Source organism: Anneissia japonica, unplaced genomic scaffold (genome assembly GCF_011630105.1).
Source record: "Anneissia japonica isolate Jap-2015-1 unplaced genomic scaffold, ASM1163010v1 scaffold288008_len1385354_cov213, whole genome shotgun sequence".
Classification (NCBI taxonomy): Eukaryota; Metazoa; Echinodermata; class Crinoidea; order Comatulida; family Comatulidae; genus Anneissia; species Anneissia japonica.
The window spans coordinates 892,550-918,883 of NW_022720123.1; the positions used below are offsets into that span (position 1 = coordinate 892,550).

Below are 26,334 nucleotides of genomic sequence, written 5' to 3' on the forward strand. Positions count from 1 at the left end.
TCATGTGATAAATATCAGGTCTTCATTATCGTTGTATATCAAGTACAATCTAGTTAACTTGATTGTCTTAGGGATTTGTGATTAATGATGACTGATTCTTTAAACGATTTTATACAACTTATTTACAACTCATTTACTACAATCACATCTAACATATTAAAAAATAAATTGATTAGTAAAAAGTTAAAAAAAAAATACTCACCATTGTTTGTGTATATTCTTGCAATTTATCTGGAGTTATTTCTTTGCCACATTTTTTAAGTGCGTCCTCTAGAAATTTCTATAAATGTTTACAAGAAACAAAAAGAAAAAAAACCCCACTAATTTTAAATGTTTAGTAGGCCTAAACTATTTGAATTGTATTTGGAGTCTACTTTTAGGGAAATTCATACCGTGGATTATTAATTTTACGTTATAGACGATTCCAAACTCTTTGTCTAAAGGAGTTTGCAATTAAATAGGACAATTCTCTTGGTGTAACTGTATTTTAATATTTTTCAAATAATTCGTCATACACTCTAGGCCCATCGGCTTACCAACGTGTATTAACAAGATTTGGATAAAAAATACATTAGTTTCAATTGTATTCTAGTTTTCAAATCAATTAAAGTTCAAATAATTGTATGTTTTAACTTACGCTTAGTTCTTGAGATTCGATGTAGCCGCTTTTGTCAGTATCGTATTTTCGCCATGTCTGCAAAGGAGTAGAGATACAAGATTCGAGATTAAATTTTCTGCCGTAGCCATCATATGCTATTAACCGAATTGAATTACAAAACAAATATACAATTAACCTAATCATTTACATAAATTTCATATAACAGTGATGGAATTTAGAAATAGTTAGGTTCCAGAGCGAGGAATAGTTGGGCTATAGAATACTACCAACCGTACTTCATTGCTCCACTTACCATAACATAAAATGAACTTTATTCGTTTTCTCATAATATAAAATATAATTTACAATAGTCTTATGATAAAATTGTAAGTTATAGTAAATTATAGTAGTTTAAAATGAAAGGTTCCCATAGAAACCGATAGGAGGCTGTAGAAAAGTGGGAACCAAATCACCGTAGAGTACGTCTTTTATTCTAAATTCTTTCATATTATATATATCTTCATTATCATTATTACATGTAAAAAATCAATATTGTAGTGATATTAACTCCGTATATGACGGATATCTCCCATTCTGAATAAGTTACTGGCTTACTGGCAAGCCTTTTATTAACTCTATCCTGTTATTTTTATATACTTTTACCAAAGAGTATTATATTCTTGCTTTTACTTTTATATGAAATAGAAGAAAGACGTGATGTGTGTTGTTTTTTTCCACAATATTAATCATCGAATTGAACACATGTTTCTAATGCTATTTCCACTCAAAACACATGCCAATGTAAACACTGCCTCAATTAATGAGTTAACGGTTTATTTTGTATTCGGACGTTTCCTTTGAACTTGCGTCAAACTTCTTAGCTACGGATTTAAGCAATATTTTGTCTCGCCCATTATATTGGGCTTTAGTTTGCTGTATACATGTTACTGTAACATATACCTATAATGTATGCAATTACATAATAATTCACTATATGCATAGGCTTGTATTGATAATAGTATAAATTAAATTCTAGTTTGAACCATATGTTCTGAAAACAATTGAAGAACTGCGATGATTCTATATTTAGGCTTTGGATGCAATCATTTTTTGCTATTTCCAGAATTAATATACAGGTATCCATGTATCCCTTTGCCGTAACTGATATAGGCCCATTCAAATTGACTATGTTAAAATGCTAAGGGGGTAGAACCGTTTTTCCACCTTTTACCCCCAGTTTTTAAATATTCCAAAATCTGTATCTTATTAACCGTTACCGAGTTTCGTCAAATATGGTTTTTGTTTTGTGTCTTAGAATAATGAGTTGTACAACATATCCACATTTTTTTTTCCTCCGGAGCTTACTTTAAAACTTATCTAAAGTATTTCATTAAAACCCAGTAATCAGGATTAGATTCAATCTATCCGGCCACGAAAATACTTTCACCAGTTTCTTTTGTTCGCTTTATATACTATTATATATTTGTATAACACATATTGTAGATTGTGTAGGCCTATATTAGTTTTACATATACAGTTCCGTACTATTTGCAGCGGAATATTTAATTTATATGTGAGTATTAATATTTTATGTTGACTACCAATACTTTTTAAAAACCAGTGTATGTTTTACTGGTACTAACGCATATTCGTTTACGCATTCGGTATTGTGAGGGCGCTGGATATGCAAATCCGAGATTTACTGAAGACAGAGATGTGATTGCGTGGGTGATGATAAACTCGGTGTATTCCTGCTTAGTACTCTATACTTTAGAATAGATTGATTCAGTATTTATTATTATATATTTTGCAAACACATTTCGTTTATTAATCACGTGATTTATTTATGCATACTTTTCGCGCATGGCAGGGATTGACTTTTGAATAAAAATTAGTTCACGATCGATTTTGGTTCAAGGCAAAGGTGATAAGGGAGCTGTTTCATCAAGACTTAATGCAGTGGAATTGACGGCAGGAAATACGATAGAAAAATATATGACCACTTAGCTGTGGCAATAGCTGAATTTCGGAAATAACCAGAGATCCTATATGACGTCATATTATATAAACTAGGCCTATATACTTTTTACTTTAATAAGCTAGGCCTAATCTAAAATAATAATGTTTGTGTTGAATATTTTTTTTTAATGTATATTCCATAAGTAATATTTGTAAACCAATGCATTGTGTATTGATGCTTATACCTGAATACATGAATATATGAAAATATAAATTCTGTGTTAAATCAAGGAATATAGGCCTAACAATTTTTAAGTGTTTGTAAATAATGCCTATATCAATCATGTGGCTCAGTGTTACCGCATTCTAACGTGATGCAGAAACCTCTTTTGTTGGAGTAATTCCAGGTCCAGATGTTGGTCCCGCCCTTTGGAAATTATTGCTAATGTCCCACAAAACGACATTTTAAACGTACATAAACCCAGGGAACAGTGAAATTACACTGTTCCCTGATAAACCAGATTCAGATTTATTTTGTCCTTGTGGAAACTCAGTTTAGGCAACAATCGCATACAATCAAAATACTAAAGCACATAGGAATACCAATATGAAAGCATAAACATGTATATTTGTGGGACATGCGCGTATTCTTGGCGGTATTCTAAATTGGTATGTTGTTAAGTTTTGTTGACACTCCACAATGGTTCATTCTACAAGACATAAAAACCAAGCTAGCTTTCACTTACCTCCATAAATTCTATGCTAGAGTTAAGACCGGCTGTTGAGCGGAAGAGCAGCAAGAAATTCTCTTCGGGCTGCAACATCTCTGCAAGCTTAAATAATACATTACATATATTATGAATTAATGTTACAAATGTGTGTGCCCCAAATACAATAATACATTATTTAAATAAACCAAAGGAATATAAAACGGAAAATTTAATTTGGTTTATATATTTGGTATTATAATCATTGTAATTATTTAGCTTATAATTATTATTTATTTTAAGTTTATTATTGTTATAAATTTATTGTTATAAATTACTGCTCATTTATGTTCTATTACAGATTACATATTTTAGCGTAGATAATTCCAAGACGTTTGTTGTAGGCTGGCGATCGTTCTAAATCTTTACATAGCCTCATCGAATATACATTTAAATGCTTATTTTAGACCTACCTCTGACATCTCAATTTTATTGTCTAAGTTAGCATCGTATTTCTCCATAATCTCTTTAGTTAGGTCTGCTAGGAGACCGTCTGAAATAGTCTGCAAGACAAAAAGATAAAGATTAAGAAACGCTCAATACATAAATCAAATAGTTTTTTTTTTACTTTATAAACATATTATTTAGCTTGACAGCTTGAGCTAGAGCTAGAAACTGAGCATGCGCACTCTTGTATACCAAAACTCTGGCGTGTTCCTCTTCTCATTCAAAATGCATTAATGTCCATTAACGATAGACATTTCATGTGACTTTAAATCTGATATACACACACACGCATATATATATACACATATATATATATATATATATGTGTGTGTGTATATATGTATATATATAGTATATATATACTATATATACAGTATATATATACTATATTAGCTGTATATCGGAACAGAACTAGGCCGCTGCTCACAATATTTCCTAAAAAATGAGGTCTTCAGATGAATTAATGTTCATTTTGCCGAGTGTTAAGATAGAGTATTTTGCCAATTCCTTTTATGACATGTTTTGCAAATTCCTTTTATGACATGTTTTTTTTTCTGTTGTGGTACGTTATTAATTTCCGTGGTCTCGATATTCATCCGCACAGTGGCTATTAACAGATTGTCTTAGCGGGTTCTATCATTGTCTCAGGAAATAAATTAATTAAGTGAATAGAAATGAAATTATTATTAAGATAATTAGGTATACTACTACTTTGCTATGTTGAAAGGTGTCTGCATATCCCAGCTGTTCGCACTCTCAAGTACATAGTGTGAGGGCGTTAACTGTTGCATTGCCTTTATATTTTTACAACATAACGAGACAATGTAGGCCTAATCATTAAATAGCAATAGATATTGCCCATTTTTTCTCAATATATTATTATGTCGGTTTAATGTAATCCACCACTTTTGACCTAATTGTGAATTCTTTTAAATTTTAAAATACGCTGATTTGGAAAGCATACCGATTACAGTATATATGAGAGTTTAGGGGCAATTTGTCACATAGTGTAACAGAATAATACGGACTCTATAATATATTGTATTTTGGCATAATATATACCTATTTATAAATTGAATGCTTATTTATTCTATTTTTAATGAAGAACTGCTTTTCAAAAGTAAGTCGGTTTTAGAATTTTTAATTAAGCAATTACTTTTTCAAATTTCACGTCCATTTGGCAATCATTTTTGAGGTAATGAGAAAGAAATTTATTATTGAGCATCGCACAGCAATTATATTTCTACATTACATGTTCATTAAATAGCTGTGCCCTGCGAATTAATCTTTTTTTCAACGTTACAATGATATACTTAGTATAATAAACAAATATCAGTGAGTGAGTTAATTTTAATTAGCAACAAAGCTAATCTATGTGTCAAATCTTATATCTATTGCAGCTTACCTTGCACAGTGCGCTATACGAATAAAACTAAAATACAAACAATTGTATTTGTGTAATGTCAATATAATTTAATTTGTCATTTTTATTATAATTAAGATCATCGTTATACTTTATTATATATTATTATTTGTATTCTAATATTGGTGAAATTATATATATATATAATGATAGTAATACTACTACTAATATTAATAATAATAATAAAATAATGAAGATGATGACAATCATAAATAATACAAATAATAATAATGATAATAATAATAATGATAATAATAATAACAATGTTAATATTAATAATTGTTGTTTTAATTATTATTAATGTGCACTTGTAAAATGTATTACTCAATACATCAACCGTTCCTGATAGTAACAACTTGGCATTTGCCTCGCCTTCATTATTTATTCAAGTTAATTCCCGCGCTGTTCATATACATTTCATACTCGCCTGGGGACATCTGCCATATACTACTAGGCCGTTCTATGGCAACTTTCGCATACTAAATGCCTATTAGAAAATGAAACGAGATTGTATATCGCAACCAGTGTCATTTCGTTTATAATGTTTATTTCTCTTTATATTCTCCCGTTAAATAATGTTCGATTTAACTAGAGTATTTGACCTAAATTCACTGAGTGCAGTTTGCTTTTAAAAAGTTTCTATAAATAAAAGTTCACCATAATTGATGATTATAGGCCTATTTGTGTATAGGCCTAGTAGTCTTAAAAGCCTTTATAAATGCAAAACATCGACTCGATATTGTAGTTCATTTATTATAAATCATAATCTATTTTGGCTTGTGGCTAATACCTGTTAAATTATTATTTTTGTCTATTTACTGCAGGCCTATTAATTTATCTATTGTGACGAGATTAATACGCATGGGCACATTATACGTTATTTTGTTTTTTTGTAATCATTGGCATCGATTAATTTTAGAGACATTTATTCAAGTTTTAATAGTTTTTTTCTAAATCGAATAGGCTTATGTCTGTAATTACTGTAAAAATGCTTATCTATGTAAATTGATCTTTATACTTCACTACAATTTTCAATAATAATAATAATAATAAAAAGAATAATAATAATAATAATAGCATTAATAATAATGATGATCATCATCATCATGTAAACAAAAATATATAGAATTCACAACAAAAAGCGTAGTGTTACAGTATGTCTATTTTTGAATAGAGTGAATAATTACATATGGGTGGGTTTTTTTAAATATAAATGTGTTGCTAGGCTTAAACGAGGACAGAAGTTCAACCTGGCTAAGAATAGCTTGCAATATAGCCTTCGCTGATGCAGTGTAATGGCATATCAGAGGCTTAGGAATTCGAAAACAAGCAATCAAGAAAAACTATGGCATAAAATCATAATTGTTCTCTATCGAGGCAGGAGTCATAATGACACGTTGTTCAAGGATAGTGGGTGATTTTTTATGATGGTATCGACTACGCCATTAGTTGCTAAAGCTGTCATTTTAAGGCCATGTAAAAACAAACGTAGTTTCACTTCCTAATAATTGTTTTTTACTCCAAGATGGCAAATCCAAGATGGTCGATGGGAAACAGGTAATAATTTCTCACTTTTACGAAGTTGTCACATTGAAAGCAAATAAAAAGAAGCACTAGACATGATTCATACCATATCTATGTGATGTGAGTTAGCCAGATTTTCTTACATTTCGTAAAATAAATGAAATAAAAACAAATTCAAAATGGATAACGAGAAACTGGTATTTTTTTTCATTAGGCCTATAAGCGACATTCAGTATGTTTTAAAATTTAAGTTCATAGCCAATCAGATCGAAGCTGTATTTTGGCGACTTGTTATTAATGCGATTTAATTCTAAACCAACCAAAACATTCAACGTACCTTTGAAATTATGTGTGTGAGTTAATTATCATGTTTAACCCCAGGTGCCGGAAGCCCCTTTGAATTTGCTTATTGTAGTACTGAATATCAACTGGTTTGGGTTACAACTCATTCTTTGCAATCATATATTGCGTAGGACTCTCACGAACAAATATTCATCTACTGGTATCAGAAGCATACCGAAAAAAATAAACCAATGAGCTGGAAATAACGATTCATCATATTATTGGACAGATATTAATTATCTGGTTCATTTACTTTTAATTAAAGTCACTCAATGGCGGAATTCACTTACAAACAATCCGTAGATATAAACACACCCTTAAGTCAGGGATAATTTAAAGCGAGGTAGCACGATATCATGCGAATCTCATTCAAAACCTATGCATAAATGATGAGGCAATTTACAATTTGAATACGGCCTCTACTCTTCAGACAGGTGCACTTTGAGTCCTATCCGAGATGCAAGACTGATTTGATAGAAATTCACATATTTCAAAACGGGAACTGGAGGTCAATTTGTAGGAAAGGATTTATTGTAATATGTAATAGAATAATTTATACGAATCCCTATGAGGATTGATTCTTTTATACACCTGAACTTCCAAGTGTAGGCCTATGTAAACACGTGGAAATCTGATAATTATTTCTAAATTCTGAGCCATAAATTTTAATAGACAGGTCAGCACGAGCTTCAGCATACCTCGTCATATTTAATCTTATATAGTGATTGATATTCATTAAAGTTTAATACAATAAATCCCGTTAATATAATTATCAGGGTTGACTTCGTTCGGTGAATCTAATCAAAATTTGCGAAGTGACAAAGAGAAATTGTTATTTTATATATTGATCATAATTTATTAAGCAATTAGAAATGCTACCGTATAGAATGATGACGTCACCGAGTGGGATCTATTGGTTCCAGTTAAGTCTGGTTTCCATAAAAATCGCTACATGCTATCGCCGACTCCTTTGGCGACGCTGATTGGTCAGTTGAATCAGGGTGCGTTCCCGATTGTGTCAGAGACAGCTACGCAGTGCAAGGATTGCAGTGAAAACGCCGAAACGACTGTGTAGCGATTGTATGGAAACCAAGCTTCACTGCTAGTCTGTGCATGGTCTGTGTTTCCCACGCGCGCTTGTATTAGTTTTTATGCGTATACATATCTACCTGCTTTGGAACCAGCAGGTACTGTGACGTCACATTTCGGGTCCCTATAGTCTTGATTTGTACTATTTTAGGCATACATCTAACCACCATTGTCAATCTGCTATCTGCTCATTTGTTATTATACACATTAATTATACATAATGCATCTGTACATTAATTCTTAATCCTAAAGTATAAGAGACAGGCGTAAGTGACAACGGAGTAGACAACTGTTAGAAAACTATTTTCAACGCTGAATGGGCCACCTGTTATTAGCATGGTTTTAGTTGGCGTTAATCATATAGCAATATGCTATTTGTATTTCGAATGTTTCTGGCAAAATAAATCTTATGACTTATCTCCAATAGTTGAATAATGACTCTGCACATTAGTTGTACAGGTATCCACATATGATTATACTGTACACTATTGACTTGTACGTAAAAATGCACTGTGGATTATAATTAATGTAAGCTCATTCCAGATATTTTCTTGCTGCAGTACATTCTGTCAGCGTTGTCCATTCAATTGAGCTGCGGAACGTATAACATCTTAAGCGTACGGTGATGACGAAAGGTATTCCATGATGGAACATTGTAATAATGATAATTTTCTATGGAATATGGCGGCTTAGTCTAGAACGCTTAGATTTCCATTTTTTAAAAGTTAGTAAACAAATGTATATTGCGGCATCATCAGTGAGGGATGACGTAGAGTACCGTAACTGATACAATATTCTGAAATAAATACAGAAGTTGTAGATGTTTTCTGACAGTTTTTATCCGGCGCTTAATTACATCGTTTATTTGTCGTTTGTTTGACAATTTTTATACCATCGACAAGAAAGCGATGTTGACATTACGAAGACATTTTGAAATACGACCTGCGGATCATCATCAGCGGATCGATATTTGTAATGACGCGGAGACAAGACCAATGAATGAAGAATGTATGGCTATTAGAAAAAGAAACAGCTCTTAGTGATAATAAATCGTGGAAAAATTATTTGTAAAAATAGATATTCAAAGCAGATACACTGCTTTTGTTGAACGAATTGAAATTTGTAAGGTTAAATTCACTACTATGGTTGTTTACTTTGCGTATACATTGTCAATTAATAGGCACAACAATATTTAATATATAAATTTACACAGAACTTTAAATTGACTGGTAACATACTTCAAGTATAATTTTGTACGAAAAAGTCGGAGACTGAATTACATTGATCATCCTTGCCTCATTGTAAACTCATAAATTATTTGATCTTTATAATGACCAATTTTAATGTTTTAAATAATTTTCAGGGTGTTCTTGATATTTCACAGATACCTTTAGGCTAGAGAGCTTAGGATATTTGTATTTCTATCGATGGGTAATAATGCCCACGTAACTGCGTCTCATGTAATTTAATGTGTCACCATAGGTTCTACATATTTGTGAATTTGCAACGTAGACCACCATCATTCACAGTTATATTCCAAAGCGCGCACATTTATTTTTATTTTATTAGATTATCATTGGCATGATTTTAATTATGCACTTCAAATACTGTAGTTTATGTTGCACACCCGAACCAGTTCATGACTTGTAGCTTGCAAACGCTATGGGTGGATGTATACTGCACCGAGCGTTATAGCAATTACGGAGCGTATGCAAATTAGTTCTTATCCACGCATCGCCTGATTAGTGAGACCAATAAACTTGTCATCAGGTAGACGGGCAATGATTTATAAAGAAATATTTCTCTATTCTGTATGTGTATTGTATAGAAATAATAGGCATACGTTTCGAGGTAGTGTATTAGTTGCTGTTCTTTTGTAAAATAATAAACATTTAAATAGATTATGTAGCCGTAGGTCGTTTCGATTTTTCTTGATTAAGTTAAGTGCTATCGGCGTCTCAGGTGTGCGTAATGAAATGGTGTAGGGACTACTGAAAAGTCGTTTGATGCGGGTGTCGCGTTATGATAAATGCATTAGGAAATTACAGCGTCTATACCAAAGCAAGATATTATTATTTCACGATATATTCTATCAAACCACTGTATCGTATCCATAGTAGGCCTATGTTTCACGATTTAAAATAGATCTTATAACGTTACATGATGATCAGCGAATTGAGTAGGTATTCGTTCTGGAAAAGTTCACACAATTAGAACGGATCTAATGTTTGCACATTTCAATGATGATCAAATTTGACACACGTGAATTTCATTTAAGATATTCAATAGCACGTCAAAATTAATTCGTTACTTGTAATATTTTATATTAAAGAAGGGAAAACTGCAAAGCCACAACACACACATGTTGTATCGTTCTTATTGCAGATTTTAACTAGGCCTGGATTACCGAACCGATTGCAATTGACGACATTTTCTGATAATAATTATGATGAAGAGAAACCATTCGCTAGTCTCTAGAACATGATTAATGTTTAGGCACTGTACAATAAGAAAACGGTGCAACGCACGCCCACAACGTCCACATGATGCAGAATTCCGTCAATAGAGGGAGCATGCATATGCTAGTGGTCACTCCGTCTTGCACAATAAATGTGTAACAACACTGCACAGGTAGTTCATTTCATATGGGATAGCCCTTCCTACAGAGTTTATTTCCACTAGATAATTTCATAAACTTCATTTACCTTGTATACCGTATCCAATTTGAATACCTTCTTGTAGCTATAAAACGTGTTTGTGATATTTACTTGCAGAAAATACAATGGGAAAATCTTCGATCGGTGTTCCCCAGTTTATTAACGGCATGTCGGATCCTGAATTTGGCATATGTTTTATAGATGATCTGCAGTCGTTCCTTGCAACAATAGTATTCCCCTTCGGTTCCTAAATATACAGGACGTAACTGCTAATACTACATAGGCCTACCTTTAATGTTGTTGCTTTCCACGAGAGTCCGTTACAGTCACTATTATTACGCATAATACTATAATTAGTCTTTTATTATTCTTATTGATTCGCGTTTGTTTAAATAAGAACAGTTCGATAGTCGATCCGACAATACACAGTTACAATATTATTTGTCTTTGAGCCGTTATGTTAGTCTAATGATTATTTACTTTATCTGAAATTGCCTCAGAGAGAAGAAGAGATATACGGTGCGAAGATACTTTAACGCCTTCATCAGTTTTGGAGCAACTGGTTTTTATTATCTTTTGCATATACGTGATCAATCTGATACGCTATCTTAAGCATTTAAAAAAACGACAAGACAATAATCTAAAAAATGATGCATCTTGAATAGATCATTATATTAAAAGACTACGGCATTATATTTACACACACATCCCCACACATATATATGCCGGTATGTGCATACATATAATTTATTCGTAAACAACCGAGACGATCATTCCATAATATTGATTATAATTTATATGTTTCCGTAGGTTAAGTATTACAATTTCAGCAACGGCGTCAATTACACAGAATCGGCATATCAGTTTATTTACATGCATAATTCCTTGAAAACGATGGCTGTTGTTTGAACAACAAGTAACGCTTTTAAACCTATGCAGAGTGGAATGCAATTTTGATTATAGGCAATTCGTCTACTCTGTAACATTTCACTACAAATTGTCACAATAAACATTTTTGCACGTATCACAGATAGGCCTACGTATTACACTAAAATGAACATTTCTGTAAAGTACGGTATTTAAAAGGATAATATTTGGTATGCTAGTGACTTGCATTTGCCAGCCTGTGACGTTTGTGTAACTGCGAAGTGGAAAAATATGAAACACGCAATATAAACCCGTTGCAATATATTTCGAATTATCTCAATAACATTTATACGGTACTTAATATGCTTTGCTTACTGTAAAATGGACATTATCATTCCAAGTGTCACCTTATTTTAGCTTTATCCTGCAAAATGCCATTAAAAATTAGCACTAGGAATGCCATTTATTGTGTATAATTATCAAATCTTTTAGACTTAGGCAGTGATACTCAGAAAATTGCTTTAATACTTCTCAATAAATTAACGCGTATATGTAACAGGACATGGTTCAGCTTGTTACGAAACTAGGCCTATATGCTTATTTTATGTTGTGGTATTAAACATAATGTAGGCATGCTCCTTTTTTAACGTTGTAAACTCTATTTTTAGCTCCTAATGTACATAGAGAACTAGTGTTCTCATAACATTCATATATGTTATTGCAATATGTTTATTTGCCGAAATCTTAAAATGACACGCATCGCAAAACATGGCAACAGCCAACATTATATGGTATTTGATACATATCACAGCTGCACAGTAGTATTTTAATTATAAATGAAATTTGTCAAACATAAGATTATGACTGCTAAGCAAAATATATTAATGTATTTCCCGGAGTGAGGTACAATGTTAAAACAGCTTGGAGGATTTAAAAGCAATAGATAAACGCAATTTTGTTCTGTCTTTCCTGACACGTTTAAATGCTAAGCGTGTTTAGACATAGCTTAATGTGCTTAGGATCTTGATATGTTTAGAATTAAATGTGCTAGTTATTTGGCATGATGTAAAATACCTAAGCACATTTAATGCCGAACACGTCAAAAACCTAAACACATTAGGCCGGCCATAAACACGTTTAGCTTTTAAACGTCACCAAAGACAGGACAAAATTGCGTTGAGCATTGCTTTTAAGTCCTCCACGCTGTTTTTACAGTGTAACTAAACTATTTCCCACATCTTTGTTTGACATTCCAGATGTAATATTGACTACAATTGATTAAGTTGACGTTGAATTAGACCGCAAGTGACACCTGAAAATTGTTTAGGCCAAAGCTAACACAAAATCGATCCCCAATGAAAACGTAGCGCGTGCTTTTTGTATACGCGTGACCTTCACGGCTTGTTGATTTTGTCGATCTTTTAACCATTGGCTAAGAACTCAAAACAGAACCCAGCCGACGGATGCAAACACTTGGTGAAGGTTGGGTGTAGAAACCAAGATGGCTGTAACATAAAATAAAATGTTTTTCACTAAAATTACATAGGGCGCCATATTGCATATACTGTAGTCTATCTGCATCTTTGTAGTGTAGCTACCTAATAGTAGGTCATCAAACTGTTTTAACAGACGAGAGGACAATAAATACTCTTTGGAAGTGTCATCATCGTTACGCTCACGTCTTGGGAAGATGTGCAGTTGGCTTGATGAAAAATAAATGACGTAAATTGTAAGGAACTATCATATAATTGCATATGGAACTGCTAGCTAAACTTTTATAAATATCACCAACAATAGCATCAATACTTGTAATGAATTCTCTCACAGACTGGCATTATCCGGACATTACATAAACATTTCTTTCATATATCATTGGTAGTATTACATTTTGTTGACAATAAAAACAATGTAAGCCATTGAAATGCATATCCAATTATTAGCAAATCATGCACTGGGAGTGGTTGGCGCAACGATTGCGATTCCGAATTTCTGCATTAATGTGAGGTTCGAATCATCACTTGTGCCTTGGAAAAGGCACTTTATGGTTGTTTTTGTCCACCCTGGATTATGGTCTGACCATATAGTAGGTACTTGGTAGGTTCGAACGCAAATACACAGCTTATTAACTGCAGCATTATGTAAATCTCTCCGGGGAACTGAATATGTTTTTCCAAAGTTTGATCTAATTGCAGAGGTAATAACTTGCAGTGCAGTGTAACATTGACATGATGTGCTAACAGAGTAATGTATTAGGCCAACTATTATTAGACCTAACACTAAAAATATAATTATTTTCGATTGGCTTCAGAAGTTGCGTTAAACAAGGCAGAAAGCCAATAGAGATAACAGAAGAAAGAAACACCTATAAAACGAGACTGTTGTAAGTATAATAAAAATATTCATGTACATGATCACCTCACTTAATGATCAAATTGTTTATTAATGTTTTGGGATTCAATTAGGTGTACAGTAGAAGCTGATCGCTCACAATCTGCTTGAAACGAGTGAATTTTTAATGAAAATCGACAATAAAATTTGGTAGTAGCATAGCAGTATAATAGTAATTAGTAGTAGTTGCTGTATTTTGTTGTAGTAGTAGACCTACAGATAGGCAATATCCTCCACTGATTATAATTTCATTCGTAGTTTATGTTCTTGGCGACGATATTTTCCCTTAGAATAATCACTTGATTAATGGGCCTTTCCGCTAAGCCCCGCCCCTTGGATATTGTTGCTAAGGTCCCAAACATACGCGAACACTCCTAGAACTGTCCTGATTAGTCAGTTGTTAAGTTTGATTGACACTCCGGTAAGGTCTATTGAACGATTAAACGGTCGTCGACTTACAGCCCCCCCCCCCCCCCGCGTTTGAATCTAATCTATATTATTGACTAGAAATCGATGGAGAATGTCCAGGGTAATACGGACTAACAGTATCAATTATTAGATTTATTGTGGCTGCTAAAAGAGAGACAACAACATGAAGCGACGGAACTGAAGTGGATTACTACATTAGCGTTACGTAAACTACAAAAAAAAAAAAAAAAAATACGATGAAACGAAAGACCATGGGAGACCTGCTTTAATTATGCGTTTGCTGGAGTAATTTATTCGGGATCGAGATTTGATTTTAGTAGCTCAATAGTCTGTGACAGTGAACAGTATTTCATAGCGCCGCTGTGGTTGTTTTGGCTTCCCTGTTTAAAATAAAAACTATAACCATTACGACGACTATTATATTATCGCTCAGTGACCACTGGCGCACTGTGAGATGAATAGAACACAGAGTGTAAGTTAAAAAATACAATAATTCATGTTATTTTCAAAATTAACAATGACAAGATATTAATACGAAATCTGTGTCCGCCACTGGCAATAAAAAGGGATGCCTTGGAAATGTCTTGTAATAACTATCGTTAACAAATTGTCAAATAGCAGCGCGGCCACTGCCTACAAAATGCGGTCGACGCAGTGGTTATGATTCGGGATCCAAATAATAAGTATTGGGCTCGAATCCCAGGTGGTTTGTTAGTCATTGAATCTTTATCCACCGTACCTTACCCGCCAAGATGAAACGCTTTAGGACGTTGGAAAAGCGTTATATAAAATAATCACTGCAATGTTTGCATAAATTAGCATAGTCAATGAACATGCTTTTTAAACAATGTAAATAATGTTTACTATGAGAATATTTTACAGTTTACTGTTACATTAAATGGTTTTATTTTTTATAAGATATTTACTAAAAAAAAAGTTGCTATTCTACAAATATCATTCATGTCTGAATTCAAATCAAACTAATTTGTTCTCTTGGAAATTTGAAAGTCTAATAATTGACACTGAATTCAATAAGCTCATGCAACCGTGTTTAATTTGCTGATTATGTTAAAATAGGATGGAAAGAATACAGCACACTATTTTAAATGTAAAATACAGTAGTGCTTCCACACAATAGGGCCTAAAAACTATTCCCTGGGTCTACCTACAGCGGTTAAGTGTTGTACAGTGAACCTTTCTGTAGTCTAGTGTTCAACTTACCAACTGACCAATCATAGCAGGGCCAGAAATACGTACATGTCTCACAAACACGTGTTTACACGCTGCCATTTTGAGGGAACTAACAAAGGGCGAGGCATGAGGTCCATTGGGCAAAGCACTTTAACCACGAATGCGTCTCTCTGATGTAAGCTCGAATCAATGCACTGATACTATCATCTGCAGAATAATAGATACTTCCCCGGGGAAGAACTGGGTGCTATGTTTCATATGTTTTTAATCATAATCCTGAGTAAACTGTGATTCGCATTATGACTTTGTATATTTAGGTTTGTTTTTATTCTACAGTAGTAGGTCTTTAACTGTTAGTACACGATAAGGATTTACTAGTATGCAACCAAATTACAGGAAGCCGAACTTCTATACTTTCATTTAAGCGGTCCGTATTTGATATCAAAAATCGCGTACACTATGCGGTTTAATGAAAAAAGCTTACCAGGCGGTTCTCCTCCATTACATTTTGTGTGAAATGCATTAATGTTTTGTGAAGGGGAGCGTGAAATGTAGAAAGCTTCATATAGCAAGTGACTACTGATACTAAATTCCACGGCTCCTATCTGGATGCATGAGGTAGGCCTATATGGTTAGGTGAAAGTTTTCTCATATCAAAAGTGTTTTGATGATCATTGTAGCAAATAATACTGTAGTGTCTACTAAACTAAGTATTCTTATCAGGAGATACTTAAGTCAAAATCTACAAATTGTAATACTGAAGGTCTATTTAAGCGTTTGTGTGATACCCATAATACGTTCTGTACTACCAATATTGACAAAGTTTTGACAATTAACCATTTTTAAGTCAAAAATTATTGGGATGCTTTAGTAATTATATGTATTTATTATTTTACTTGTTTATTTTATTTATTTTATATATTTTGTGTGCATGTTATATCTATATATTATATTTATCAATGTCTAATGGAGGTTTTTTTTTATCTCTGTTAATTGGTATGGAAATTTAAAAAAAATAATAATGATGGTTTCTAATACCGTGGTCCTACTTCTTGCAATGTATTATTTTCATATACCGGTACTTATTATAGATTACCATCGAATACCGGTACATAAGGTATTTGATTGAAAATTAGATTTGATATTTACAATCATATCAATATATTTAAATTGAATTTTCATATCATATTACAATATGGGTGTTCTTAGTTTTAGTCGTGGTGCCGTACTATTTTGCATAACTTAAACCCCAATGGATATTTTTATTTAAAGTACTCCGCTGTGGATGACTGTTTATCTAGTAATTTAACAGTACGTAATTATATATTAATTAGAACGTATCTACTTAATATAAATTCGATTTGAAGAAATAGCCAATTACTTTAAAATGTTAAAACTTATTTAGGTAAATATTAGGCAACAGAGACCAAATTACAATGAAGCTAATATTATATAGGCCTAATACTATAAGATAATAAACGTCCTAATAAAATGCATAATATTGATAGATATAATTGCAATAAATGGTAGCAGTATTGATTCTAACAGTCATATAAAATATATTGTTATTGATTATGTGCAAAACTACTTAATCAAATGTATTGCCATCCAACTGACGACTATGCAAAGATATATAGAAACGGTAAATCTGTTGTCGATTGAAAGAACTAATTTATAAATCAATTTAAATTAAATACTGTACAGAATTCTTATACTGAAGTATCTCTAGCTTATCTCAGACTGTAGAACCGTTTTAAAGATCATAGGAATACATTATACAATTTAGTAGCAGTGGTTGGATCTCGGTATAGATACAAATTTGATAAGCAACAACTAAAAACGTAGATAAACAGCCAGAAGTAGAACCAGAACCACCATAAGAGGTAAAACATGTTCAACAGAAGATTTTATTAGACATGTTATTACTATTTAGTTTCGTACCACACATAAATGGTGCAACACTCTTCAGATAAAATGACCTATACATAAACTAAAGCAAGGGTGGTGTACTATAAATATCTCAGTGACAGCTTCGATTGTGATGAGTTTTGTAATTACAGTAATCTGCTCATTCTGATCAATGAATCTCATTTGGATGAACATTCATATCCATATTAATCAATATTATTGCCTTTTAAAGAATTATTGTTTTTTGAAGACGATTTTTGCCATAAGTGAAGTTAATCCGATAAGGTCCCACGTGATCTTTAAAGGACTTCAAGGCTCGGGGAGTTGAGTTGCGGGGAGCAGTCTGTCGTAAACGTGTTTTAACTTCTAAATACAGCCCTTTTGAATATTTTTGTTAATCGGATTCTATATTAACTATTTTACCGAAGGGCTTATAGCTTGCTGTTCCAAAATGGCAATTGCTAAAGGGATGCGTGATTACTTCATGAATATTTATGATATTGTAATGCATTAGGCCTATTTATCACTCCTATGTGTACAGACGGCACGAAATCAGTTTACTTGTTACCAAATATAATTTTTCTGCCGGAATGGTACAATCTAAGCTGTTTTATAAACAATGGTTAAAAACGGGTACAAATGTGAATACCAATGTAACGTCTGCTTTTGACGCATTTTATTTGAGGCATTACCTAAGGTAATTGCCATAGTCGACAATAATGTAATATAAAACGTTTCCAATCGTAGTTTTGAACATCTTCGAATTATGTTTATAAACAATACTTCTATTACGAATATGGGGCTTTGAGTAACTCCTTGCTTATACTAAACACTGTAAAGCATGGCAGTCACTACGCCCGACGGCTGTCGCCCGACACGATTTTACGCAACGCCATGACGCGCGTGCAACGGGTAGTTTTTAATGACGACCCGTTCAAACTGCCACCGTCAATGAGCAGCCGGCACCGCGCCGTCTAGCGCTCACGGGGCTCGGCCGACAGTCGTACGACCGCTGTACGACGCAGCGAGTGCCCGGTTTAAGTGTGTAAATGTATTTTACTGACATGGTGTTTAATTACTATTGATCTACATGTCTAAGTTCTATTTGTCAGCAATTACAAGACACTGGGTGTCCTTGATACTCGAGTGTTCGTTTATTGCCCACTTTCAATGCAAGACAATCGTGTGAATGAAATCATTCGACTTGTAATTTTTAAGAAGTAGAGCTAGATATATTTGGAAAACGGGGTTCAATTAACATTGATCGTCAGCTATCGAATTTGGAACATGATTGACATATTGAGAATGGGCATCTTTGTTGTTGTTGTTTTTTTTTTTATCATACGAACGTTGTTTCTTCCTTTTTATTTTTGTATTTATTGTGTTCTTTAGTTTTAGATTTACTTAATAAAATTCATGTTACATTTTCCTGTAGGCCTATTGTCAATCAACTGCGACCTTTCGAAGAAAATACAAAACAAAAATGGTTCTGGAATATTTTTAGCCGAAGAGAATTTTCTTGGTAGTGTAACTATATCATACGTTTGAGCAAAACAGTTCTCATTATGAACGATTTACCATTGATTAAATAAACATGATTATATACCATAGAATAATAATTTATATGACATGCATTATGTCTACACAAGATTATCGTCGTGTTTATACAATGAGCATATTTCAAATAGCCGTACGGCCTATTACGTCAATAGAAATCAGTGTATTTTTGAATGAATTAAACTTAATTCACAAACAGTACAGGCAACCTGTAATGTAAAGTTGTATATTGTGCGCCCCTAGTTATTATTCAGTGCCACAACCTGCAGTTATAATGTACATTATAAAATAACGCATGTACTGGAAAGGGTACAACCTTTTTTTGGCAGACTGCAGATTATACATGACTTATTAGAAATTATATTGATACAAATATGTGTGTAATATTAGACTAACATCCGTGAAGATGTCCCTTGAGTGAAGTAAATCAAGATAATACATCGATGTAATTTTTCGTTATATTAGGCCTATTTGTTTATGATTAGGTTTTTCGATGGGATCGCTAACTTTTGACTTATCGTATATCTGTAGGTTACCGTATACGATACGGAATTTGTGAGCCGAATTGTTCACACTTCGCGGAAGGATGCACCAATACTGGCTGTTCATTTGATTGGATATAACTACCTTGATGGAAACTCACATTTTAATGATCCCCCACGGACGACAAAGTTGACTAAATTACATGATGTCATGTTTTTAATCTGTTGGTTTTCTTAATCTTGCTTAAGAGGAAAATGTAGGTATTCTGTACCATTCGGCGCGTGATGAAATTCCAGTAACATCTTAAGGCCAACTCAGACAGCGTCGGACGACGCAGCCCGACCCGATTTATCGTCGGGGACAGTCTTAAGCCGTCGTGAGAAATATTAAACTACTACGCGACTGCCCCCAACCAAGGTAATTCAACAAACCTTGCCCCAACGCACACCATCGCGTCTGCGTTCAACTCACACAGACCCGACGCGACAACAAATCGCGTCGGGCTGCGTCGGCCGACGCTGTCTGAGTTGGCCTTTAGGTTAATACATGTATTAATTATTCTGGGCTAAAGATTAATTGATATAAACATTAACTATTAATATTTATAATCTTTTACACATTGTTTTAGACAAGAAGCAAGTTTACCAAACCGTGTATGTTTTAAGATGGGAAGGTTGTGAGGTTGTGGTATACCTACGCTGCACGGAATAATCATTGCCGTAAAATATCTGTTTCTGAAATAGAACTTGTACATCAAATAATTCCACGAGTGATATTACACACTTTCGCTTGTATAATGTACCGTACCGTATATTATATTTTAGACAGTATGTTTTTGCCCAAGGGGATTATCACTTAGTGATCCAAGAGTATTGATATCTATCCATTTTGACTGTTGGACGCAAAGTAATGGAAACATTATTCTTTCTAGTTATGATTCAACAATAATTTTAGTTTTGTTATTATAATTGGTAAATGAGCCAACATTTTATGTAATAGTAATTGCTAGAGATTAAAATGCATTTAGTTTTCGTTTATTCGCACCGAAAATATCGGTCGCGTTGAGTTTATAAAACCTCATTAGAATTTAAAACGTAAAAGAATGACCTTTTCAAAACACGTTTTAGAAGGTTGCGAGTATCGAATGTTTTCCATTTCAAGTCAGACATAAATATAAAGCTTGTAGAATGATGTTACACCAACTTCACATGAATTTAGCAAGCATCGTTCTATCTTTAGTGTTTTTTAGATACCATATAAAACAAATTTATCCGTTCCTTTTTTTTTTGCGTATTAGCCGCTGATGGTATTCATACTACAGTAGTATTATAACTTACTGGGAATTGATTCAGTGCAATGTCCACTGCATCATGAATTACTGAAACTTAGCACATCTAATAATAGTAATAGTTGACAGCTGGAGACATTATCTGAGCTGTATTTGTCATAAAATCTTAAGCCCGGCACTCCTGCATCCGGCGGTCTTCGGCCGGCGCGATTCTATGAAGAACGCAACGTACGACGCACGTGTAGCAGATCGTTTTTAATGACAAGAAACCACGCCACGATGCGCGTTCAGACTGCTCTGCTACCGACAATCAGCAGACAACGTCACGTTGTCTAGCGTTTACAGGGAGCCGAGTTGGAGTCGTCGTACGACGGTCGTAGACCGACGTGCGACACAGTGACTGGCCTGCATTATAAGTTATCACTCTGAATTAAGACCAATTGATGTGTTGGTTGTGTAGCGTTCTATGCGTTTGTCTGCGTTAAAGAGAGTCAACTTCTAACAACAAACGCGTTTATACACAATTACTGTATATTTTCCTTCTTGTATACGCCGTGAAAACAATCAATACAATCGATAGTCATCATAATTAAACGCAAAAGCGTTTCACCAACATCGACAATATAATTAGGAAATTCGATTTTCTTGACAAGGAGCCAGTAACCTTTTAGTGAACTGCAATGCTGGGTGAATGCTTAATGTCATTGGCCAATCAGAACTGTTCAAACCGGCGTTTTACTATCGTCAATATTTCATATTCACACATATTTAAATTAATTGACTGATGAGTTCACATCTTTTTTTTAAATACATGCCGTAAATACATTTTTTAAAACTATCTTACATAACCTACCAGTAGTAGGCCTACACAAATATAATAGTAGGCCTATATAATAATATGATGAAAATGGAAGCAAATTTTGTTTGAAATACATATACTGTAAATGGGTGCGTTTATACTGTAAATGGATGGGTTTCAAGAAACCAACTTGGTCATATACCAAGATATTTGTTTATAAAACTAAATGGATATTGAAAAAAATCGTGCTCACCTCATCTTGACCGCCTCCGTCTCCCTTTAACAGTGTTCTAAGAAATGTTTCAATCTCTTTACCTTCAATGTAACCATTGGCTGAAAGGAAAATAATAATAATAATAATAATAATAATATGAGATGATGATGATGATGATGACTAAAAATAGGCCTAAAAGCAGTATAGTGTAATTATGATGTGACATGATAGTAAGGTCAAACTGGCGCCAAAAATCAACATCACTGCTTCACAGGTGACAATAGGGTCGATAAACACACGTGTTGTCCTTACCACACATGACACCTTGTCTGAATGGATTAGAAGTTTTCCCTTACCAATTTTAGGGGTCCATGATCTATGTCCCTGGACACTCCGAAGTATTATAAATTTAAACTTTTATCGAAATTATTTTACACTATAGATTTCTTGTCTGTGAGGGTTGACGGGGGTGGGGGGGGGGGGAAGTGGAGCGCCTTTTTTGCCACCCCTAGATCCAACGCTGTACACAAGTACAGTGTGTCATCTTTTATGAATGGTACTGAAGCCTAGTGTTTGGGGTGTTGGGTGACCATGGTTTAATTCCAGAAAGTGTTATTAATGCTTTCTACTGCTTGGATCTTAATACAGATATTTTGCTAATAAACAGGATGAATCCAACATTTTTAAAACATTGGAACAAAGAGGGTAGGCCTAGTCCTATTTAATTAAGTTGGCTCAAAATTTGGTTATTTAACCGTTAAAGTTCAATAAAAACAAATCTGTTTAACCGACCGTTATGTGGTTGTTACTCCAAAGAGGTAGAAACGTGCGAAACATCTTGTTGAAGGGAATTGTAATATTAATGTGTATTGTGTACTGTGTCTTGCGCTACTTCGATATAATCCGCTTTAATGTATACTTTTATCAGTGATTAAGCCTGTATATCTGCGAGACACTGACGAAAGTGCACCAGTTTTCATTATTGCTATTTGTCCGATCCGTGTTTAGGGAAAACCAAGCATCGCTGTTTGATCAGTATTGAATGAACAAAAAAAAAATCAAACAATAGTCTCATACAGTGCGATTGTTACAAGGATCGAATTATACTATTATAATCAAGTTTATCGATCGGAATAGAAAATTTAAATATATATTGGGTTTTCACCTATGCAATGACTAGATGAGAAGTTTAATGATATTAGTACATTAGTAGTATTACATTCATTTACCAGCTGGTTCTTACAAAATAAACCCAAACATTTCTAATCTATTCCTCTTAACATGACTTTTTCTTCATGTAGTTCCAACGCCCTCTTCCAGTCGAAGGGCGCCACCTAGCGTATTGTAAGTTCTGCCGGAAGAAGGCTCTCTTTTAGTTTTGCTCTCTTTAGAAAATTACGTGTAATTTTTACACTAGCAGCATACAAGCAGAAATGGTACACTATACCACATGTATACTTACCATGATAATAATAATAAAAAAAATAATTATAATGACGATGATGATCATGGTAGGCCTAATGTTAATTATGTTAATTATGTATTGATGATAATAAGGATTTAAAAAAAACTGTACATAACAGATGGTACATTATTGTTGATACAAACACGACAATAGCAGTAGGAGCTACAAGAAGCAACTAAAGTAATTAATGTAATTAGTGATACCCTTGAAAGGTGAATTTCCATAATTATAATCATTAATACTCTTCTACTAACCCGTGAAACTTAATGGACCACATTAACACAACTGGTGGAAAATGTTTCACAATGCATAATTAATATTCACGTTGGCATCATTATGAATGATTTAAAAAGAGTACAGTAATACATATACCAGCAGAATTCAAGATTAATAAATTCATCTTTCTAATAATATTTATAATGGTTTATTGGGTGAGAACTTTCATACAGTAGCACGATCATCAAATAATTCCATCTTTACTAGGTTTTCTATGTGCCAAGCCCAGCTCAGCCTAGCCCAGCCTAGCCCAGCCCAGCGCAGCCCAGTGCCATGTTTATCCTCAATGATTTTTGCATTTTCTTTATTTACCATACTCCTCAGGCCCAACCCTTTTCCCAATTAATAATAATGATAATAATGATGCTGCTGATAATAATTATAAATAGATCTATATAATAATAATAATAATAATAATAATAATAATAATAATAATAATAATAATAATAATAATAATAGTAATATAATAATAATAATGATATTCATAATACACTAAATTAATAATAACATTAATAACTAATTATAATATCCGGGGAATTAATTAAAAGTCTAAAATTACACGTCTTACAATTATGATTTGATATCCCAGAGCACTGGCGAAAGTAATCTACTTCATGTAAATTATAATTAATCGTAAACTAGGAGCGAGCTGAATCAGTTGGAAGGCTAAAGGTCAGATTTGAATTATAAATAATTTATGTTTTTTTATTTATCCATCTGTAGAATGACTATCCTCCAATATTGAATAATGTAAATTAAAATTTGCATTTTTCACTGTCATAACAAAAATCTTTTGTGTGTATGTGTTATTTAGTACCATACTGGTAGATAAGTTTCCCGTTTTAACGTGTTATAACTACATCCAATATAAAATTTCCAGGGGCTATGACATCTGAACTTATGACGTCATCAATAATATTCTTTTCATTATTTAACAATCATAAAAACATGTTTTTTTAAATGCTGATATTTTTAAAACACTATGATTAGACAAGAGTGAAAGTATCTTTATGGACCATCGGGTGGACTGAATAGTCGTTCTTTACGGTTACGACGTTGTGCATTGAATGTACATATTTGATCAATGAAATCGAACAAGAACCAAGTGTCCGATTATTTGATTAAGAAATTACTCAATTATTTATACTATAGAAGTTGTTATATCTAAATTCAAATAGTAGGCCTAGACCTATATCTTATCGTTGGTTATTTTCATAAAATAAGTTGCAATAAGTTGATAATCATTTGGAAAGAAGTAATCTACCACATAAAAAATGAATATAAATAATGTGTGTTTAAAAATAATTGATTAAAATTTATAGTTTTAATCAAACAAGATATATCGTTAGAGAAATTTTACTCAAACGTGACAGTTCCACCTGCTACAACGGATATCAATATCAAATTATAATTACACACGATGTCATTCTTAACAAATTCAGAGCCTTTTACATACGAACAAAATTGTAAGATTGAAGAAAGCGAAAAACATTTTCAATGCATATGAATTGAAATTACTCATGAATTGTAATCATCTTTTTATAATCCATTTATGTTCAATATAATAAAGATGATGATATGAAATTAGATGATATAGAAGAGAATCTTTACTCACAGTCTTCATCAAATTGCTCCCACACTTTTTGAAAATCATCCGCAGTAACAGCCATTTTGTGGAGTCTTTCTTGGAATCGTTTCAAATCAATGGTCCTTTTTTCAGCCATGGTAATGAATGTAACTGCGAAGTCTTGTGTAAAAAATTGGAAAGCGCGGTAAATAGCTACGTTCACTTGTCTGCGCCGGTGAGTGAGTGATAGTGGAACCGCTCTCGTTCGCTTGCTCCCTATATCTACAGAATATACAGGAGTATCGATCGAATGCCTTACGCATTGGTCGAATAGGCAGTCACTAATGATCATACCCCGTATGTCGTTTGTACACGCCTTTGGCACGCTTCACTAAGTTTGCTCATAAAATTGACTACAGAATAACAAAAAATTATGGCAGAGACCTGAGTTTAGGCAAAGATATTGATGATATTTTAGGAGTATACCTTGTGTGTTTTCATAACCTGTCATCGATATGATCACAATTGAAAACCATTATCTTCTTTTTGAATAAATAATTCATTACGTCCCATCTAATCATTATTAGAAATATTCATTATTAGTAACGTCTTCTATCAGTTTCTTTCTTAATCTCATTAATATGTGCGGCCGTAATTTAATCGAAGAGTATATACAGCATGCTATACAAAAGCATGGAAGTAGGATTATAGATCCAAATAAACTGGTTATAATGTGTGTGTGTGTGTAAAAGAGGCAAATTTATCTCAATTAGCTCTCTTCATGCGAGAGTATGCATTGGTGGGTCTACCCGCTAGAATATGAACACAAAAATACAGTTCTGCGCTGAATAACTTGTGCGTATGAACACCCCCGTGGACTTCTATTCACGCGCTGGAGTATGCATAGGTAGGCCTACCCGTTAGAATATAAACACAAAACACTAAATATAGTTTTGCGCTGAATAACCTGTGGGTATATGAACACTCCCGTGGACTTCCCTTGGACTTCCATGGGGAGCAGATGTCCTTACTCCATCCTGATCATTTTTCATGTGAAAAAATATCAGGAACAAATAGTATCGCTGAGATTTATAAA

At 33.3% G+C, this 26,334-nt stretch overlaps 1 protein-coding gene across 6 annotated transcripts in view; it reads right to left on the reverse strand.

Moving 5' to 3' along the window:
- The window catches only part of LOC117111185 (calretinin-like), a 35,206-nt gene extending 9,626 nt beyond the window's left edge, over positions 1 to 25,580 (reverse strand). The window contains exons 1-6 of one of the 6 annotated variants that reach the window (XM_033254064.1): positions 25,287 to 25,580; positions 21,970 to 22,049; positions 3,738 to 3,827; positions 3,304 to 3,390; positions 638 to 694; positions 203 to 280 (exon numbers count right to left, since the gene is read on the reverse strand). In XM_033254064.1, coding sequence (XP_033109955.1) covers positions 203 to 280; positions 638 to 694; positions 3,304 to 3,390; positions 3,738 to 3,827; positions 21,970 to 22,049; positions 25,287 to 25,395 — 501 coding nt within the window. In that variant the 5' untranslated portion in view covers positions 25,396 to 25,580. The remainder of the gene's footprint in view (positions 1 to 202; positions 281 to 637; positions 695 to 3,303; positions 3,391 to 3,737; positions 3,828 to 21,969; positions 22,050 to 25,286) is intronic. The other 5 variants (XM_033254066.1, XM_033254067.1, XM_033254070.1 and 2 more) reach the window with 5 other exon arrangements.
- Positions 25,581 to 26,334: the final 754 nt, after the last annotated feature.